General features: G+C 31.4%; 1 protein-coding gene across 1 annotated transcript; it reads left to right on the top strand.

The window, feature by feature from the left end:
• The first annotated feature begins 2,274 nt into the window (after nt 1-2,274).
• LOC114278980 (ethylene-responsive transcription factor 2) lies at nt 2,275-3,529 on the top strand. The gene has a single exon (XM_028221130.2). The coding sequence runs from the start codon at nt 2,545-2,547 to the stop codon at nt 3,325-3,327; it is 783 nt and encodes a 260-aa protein (XP_028076931.2). The 5' UTR covers nt 2,275-2,544; the 3' UTR covers nt 3,328-3,529.
• The last annotated feature ends 2,754 nt before the right edge of the window (nt 3,530-6,283 follow it).

The following is a 6,283-nucleotide window of genomic DNA, read 5'->3' as shown; positions in this document are numbered from 1 at the left end:
AAAATTTAAGTAATATAAAACTTAATTAATTCTGATTAAATTTATAAATACTAAACATAAGTATTGATATACACTACTATTTAAAGTGAAACATTATATAAATATCATATCACTGAAAAATTATTTATTGATTTAGGGATGTCACGTGACTATACCCCATATCAATCGCAAATTATCCTATCCTGCTATTTTTAAATTACCTAACACAAAATTATACATTTCATCTCTTCTATCAATCACAATATATCTGAGATGTCATGTAACCGTGTCCTATAACCATCAAATAACTTCGTCATACCACCTATTAGTTAAATAGTAATAGTAGAAATCTCCACAAAAAACAACCTCCAAAACTTTCAAAATGATCTGAATTATTTTTGTTACTGTCACACACAACTTCCTAAAAAAATTTAAACACATCAATGATCAATACATCAATAGGGATCCTCCTTTATGAGTCCCAAACATTTTTCCTTAGTAGAAAAAAAAAATCAAATCACATCACATCACATCACCGATAAAATCAATGACTCCCAGCGACAATTAGAATACACTACAAAAAAAATTAAGATTTTAAGGATTAAAATTTATGGACAAAATTATTTTTGTTGCGAAAAGAATCGTTATTATATTTTTAGCAATAAAAATTGGACATTAGTAATGAATTATTATTTTTTTAGGACAAAATGTTTTGTCTACAAAAATAAATCATTTTAAGACCAAATTATTTTGTCCGTAAAAGTATATTTATTAGTGACATTTTCAAAATTTTGTTGCCAAAAGCCTTATTTTTGACTTTTCAGGATGATCTTTTAGAGGCTATCCTCACGACGATAGAAATTAATTCCTAAATGTCTTTTGTAACAAAATTTTCACTTTTAAAGACTAAAAAATTTAATTTCTAAAACTCTTATATGTTGTAGTGATACTACGAGTGTGTTTGGTTTGTATTTTGAGATAAATTTTTTTTTTTAAATTTAGAGAGATAGTTTAGAATTTTTTTTGATTTGTTTGGTTATATATTTTGAAAATAATTTGAGAATTTGAGATGATTTGATATTTTCTTATAGTTGAATAGATGTGTGTGAGAAAAAAAGTGATTAAAAATGAGGAGGAGAAAGAAAAAGTAATTAATTAATGTATAAGAGATAAAGTAATTTTTAAATATTTTTTTTAAAAAAATTTAAATCAAATAAAATTTTAAAATTCTTTTTTCAAAATTACATATTAAAATACAAACTAAACAAGCCGTACTTTTTGTTGGCATAGGCCTATTTTGGCAACATAGTTTGTAGTAACTTTTTGGGCAAATTACATATACACCCCTCCAGGTTTGACAAAATTACAGATACCCCCCTGAGGTTTGAGAAATTACGAATTCCCCCCTGAATGCTATATTTGCATAAGAAATTAGGGGGTAATTTGTTATGAAATATAAACCTCAGGGGGTAAATTGTTATGAAAATACAAACCTCAGGGGGCGGGATGTAATTTCCGAAACCTCAGGGGGGTATCTGTAATTTAACCAAACCTGGAGGGGTGTATATGTAATTTGCCCTAACTTTTTTTGATTAGTAGTAAAAGTCAAAAATTGGTTTTTTTGTCTTTTTTTTTTTCATTTGGGATGTTGGTTTTTAGTCAACGGTGAAATTACAATTTTACCACTCATGGGTCAAAATGTGTTACATAGATAAAGTTATAAATATTTTAAATAAATGGGGGTAGTTTGGTCATTTTATTATGATTTGACATCATAAATAAATATTAATAAAAAAAGTCAAAAGTCACTTTTTACCAACTTTTCAAATCATTTGTTTAAAAAAGTCAAAAAATTAGGCCTCGTTTGGCAAGAGGTTATTTTAGCCAATTAGTCAGAAAGTTACTAGATTAGCCAAAAAGTCAACAATTCATACCAAAAAGTCAAAGATTCTCTTTTCTCTCTACTTTTTGCACATCTTTTCGTAATTAGCCAAAAAATCATTCCAAGCATACAATTTTTTTTTACCTACCTTTTTAGCCAAATAGCCAAAAAATTACTAAATTAACCTATTTCCAAACGGGGCCTTAATTAAAAACCAAAAAATCACTTTTTACCATCTTCTCAAAACAACCAATAGTTGGACCAGGAAGGCCACGTTTGCTGCGACCGGAAAGAGTATTGACGGGACGTTTTAATGAGTAGCCGTCTCCATCCAACCCTCTTAATTGCACACGTGACGTAATACTCTCTTTTCCTCCTCCAAACTCGAGCCCTCTCTCTCCTCTACTTGCAGAAGAACTTTCCAAGAAACAAGAATAAAGTAAGTAAAGCTAAATGCCCCAAAAAAAATCAATTAAACAATTCCCAACTGGGATCATCCAAGTTCATGAACCCACTTTCTCAAACCCAACCCACCAATCCCTTTATAAACTTCCCACCCATCCTCTCATTTTGTCTCCATCTCCATCTCTTATCCTATACACACTCAACTCAAGTCAATCTCTATAGACACACCATTACACTTGTAATTCCATTCTACATATTTAATTGTGTTTGATTCTGATATGATGATGTACGCAGACAATGATTTGGATGCTGATTTCGCTCTTCTCGAGTCGATACGTCGTCACTTGCTGGGTGAGTTTGAAGCTCCGGCGTTAAACTCCGCAGACTACTGCTGGGTTAACAACTTGTTCCCTTCCTTCAATGCCAACTCGGGAGACCTCACTCTGAAAGAGAACCATTCGGAGGGCATGCTGCCGGAGAACATAGGATGCCTTCCCTCGTCTACGGCGGCGGAAACCACCTCTGATGTGAAGCTGGAGCCCGAAATTGGTAATTTTCCGGAAAAAGTATCTTTTCCGGATGCGCCACCAGCGGCGGCGGAATCGAAGGGGAGGCATTACAGGGGAGTGAGGCGGCGGCCGTGGGGGAAGTACGCGGCGGAGATTAGGGATCCGGCGAAGAATGGGGCTAGGGTTTGGCTGGGGACGTATGAGACGGCGGAGGACGCCGCCGTGGCCTATGACATTGCAGCGTATCGCATGCGCGGGTCACGTGCGCTTCTCAATTTTCCGCTCCGGATTAATTCCGGTGAGCCGGAGCCGGTGCGGATAACGTCAAAGAGGTCGTCGCTGGATCGATCTTCGTCGTCGTCGGAGAATGGTTCTTCACAGAAGAGGAGGAAGAAAGTGGTTGTGAAAGCGGAGCCGGCGGTGGCGGTGGTGGTGGTGGTTCAGCCTAAGATGGAGGAAGTAGGAGGAGCGGAGAGTGGATTGGAGACTATGCAAATACAATTTGACCCCAATTATTCCACTTGGTTCATGGCTTCTGAGTTCTCTGATTAAGGGCTGTTTGGGATTGTGCATATATGATTTTTGTTGTTTAATTGATTCTTTTCTTGGATCAGAATTTTTTTGTTTTTTTTGTTCTTATGGAAGACATTTGTTCATATCATGAAAATGAATGATGTTTTGCGAGTCTTCCAATGCGTTGTATCTCACTATTTAACTCATACCAGTTAATAGTAATTTATTTATTTATTTTTTATTTTTTTTTACCTATGGTTTTGCATCACAATTGTATGCTCATCAAGTTGCATAACAGAGGTGAGCTCAATCTATTTGTCATTTGTAAGGACTAGGTATAATTTATCCAAAATTTATATTATTTCACCAGTTAATATTGGACAATTTCAAGCCAACTCGCCTTGAATAATACTAGCCTTTTAATTTAGGAGGAATCACTAAATAATAAGACAGGAAAAAAAGCAAATGAGGTGGCTGATTGGGCCACACAGCAGCTATTGTTCTGTGTTAATTTTGGAATCCGTTTTAATAATTTAAATTATTTATTTTTTAAAATATATTAAATAGAATATATATATAATCAAAAAATCAAGTTAATTAACATTATTTATTATTTTATCGAATTGTATATGTATCTATAAAAATAAATGACAAATAAGTTTTGAAGTATAAAATTGAATACAAATATGTGTGAATAAAATATTTATCAATATTCAATCAATTTTATTTTTTGTAATTATGTTTTACTCGATATATTCTAGAAATTGAACGGTTTGAATTATCAGAACAGGCTCCAAAATGAGCCCATAAAACTGCACAACAATGACTATATCCGTTGCATTCCATCGCAAGATGAATTTTATTCAATCACAAGATGAATTGTATCGGCATGTTTTGTCAAATATTTTTTTGGGTAAATTACACTGACACCCTCTGAGGATTATGTTTGTTACAGTTCCTCCTTCATCTTTTGAAAATTACATCTTTCTCTTTAAGGTTTAAAGTTTCATTACAGATTTCCCCCCTCAGCAATTTAATTTTTTTAAATACCAATTTTGCCCTCACTGGGTGAATTACGTTGACACCCTTCACATTTTAAAAATTACAATCCCCTCCTTAAGGTTTAAAATAGCATTACTAATTTGCCCCCTCGGTTAGTATTAGTTGAAAAAAAAATTCATTTAAAAAAAAATTAATTGAAAAAAAATTAATTGAAAAAAAAAGCAATTGAAAAAAAAAATTATTTGAAAAAAAAATTAATTGAAAAAAAAAATTTGTTAGTAAAATTTTTAAATTTCTATTTAAAAACCAACGTAAACTCATTTTTTGAATTTAGGCCTCTTAATTTTTAATTTTTAAATTTTTTTTTTAAAAAATCAAACCATACATAGCTTAAGAATCTTTTGATAAGTCATTTCTTACATTAGTAACTTATTTAATTATTTGTTAATTTTATGACATATTTACCATCTGAGGCCTGTTTGGTAACCATTTCGTTTTCAGTTTTTAATTTATATTTACAAAAATTTTAAAAATTGTCATAAAAACTTGTTTGATAATTTTTTTTGGTTTATAAATTGTTATCTCAGTTTGTTAATTTGAGAAAAAAACATAAATTCAAAAAATGAGTCTACGTTGGTTTTTAAATAGAAATTTAAAAATTTTATTAACAATTTTTTTTTCAATTAATTTTTTTTCAATGAATTTTTTTTTAATGAATTTTTTTTCCCCCAACTAATACTAACCGAGGGAGCAATTGGTAATGCTACTTTAAACTTTAGGGAGGGGATTGAAATTTCTAAAATGTGAGGGGTGTCTATGTAATTTACCTAATGAGGAAAAAATTGGTATTTAAAAAAATTAAATTACTGAGGGGAAGAATCTGTAATGAAACTTTAAACCTCAAGGAAAGAGATATAATTTTCAAAAGATAAAAAAGAGAACTATAATAAATATAAACCTCAAGGGTTGTCAGTCTAATATATCGTATTTTTTTTCTCCTACTCATGAATTGTAATTCCTCCTTTAATTTACCCTAAAACGTTCAATATTACATTGCTATATGTTGTGCTGCTCGATTTATGTATTTATGGACAAAACTAGCATGTTCCTTTATCCATTAACGTCATGTCTTTTTATGTTAATTATATCATAATTTTATTTAATAATGGAGTTTTATGACTACAGTATCTTTAATTTTCTCACCCTTAACTATTATAATCTCATACTAATGCATTTTGCAGTCACATCATTTTTCAAATTACAGTTTAGATATATGTTAATTAGAAATGAAGTATTCTCGTTGATACGCTAGTATCTCACCAACACCTCTTGATTATTTTTTAAAAGCTAATTATTAGAGGTGAACAAAGGCATAATAAGAGATTTTGTATCGGTTCAAACTCGATTTGATCCTAGCATCAGACCTCTTTATTTATCTAACCAGATCTAAAACATAAATTACACCTTATCACCAAAAGTAGAGCCCTACCACCGCAGCTATAAAATCACCACTTCCTATCTACTAAAATATGTCAACATATTACTATTAGAACACAAAATGATGGGTTCCAAAATCGCCTCATCATTTTAGGGAGGAAAAAACACGATTTTGATTTATAAATTCAACAAAGTCATCCCAATATTATTTTAGAAAAGAAAAATAATTTTGTGTTTGTATTTTACTATTTTTGATCTCAATGTGGACACAAAATAGCACTACAAGAAAAAGCAGATTTCGCGACTAAAAATGAATTTTTCAACGCTGAAAGTAACAGAATTGGCGACTAAAATAGAATTAGTCACCAAAAGTGAACACTTTTGGCGACTAAAACAGTTTAGTAGCCAAATGTAGGGGTTTTAGCGACTAAAACTCAGTTTAGTCGCCGAATATAGGGGTTTTAGCGACTAAAAAAATTTTAGTAGCCAAAAGAGAAGGTTTTTGGTGACTAAAAACATTTAGTAGCCAAAAGTATAGGTTTTGGCGACTAAAAAA

Source organism: Camellia sinensis, chromosome 13 (assembly GCF_055761805.1).
Source record: "Camellia sinensis isolate YWXY chromosome 13, ASM5576180v1, whole genome shotgun sequence".
NCBI classification, from domain to species: domain Eukaryota; kingdom Viridiplantae; phylum Streptophyta; class Magnoliopsida; order Ericales; family Theaceae; genus Camellia; species Camellia sinensis.
Note: the sequence above shows the minus strand (reverse complement) of the source record. Positions and strands in the feature narration are given on the sequence as shown.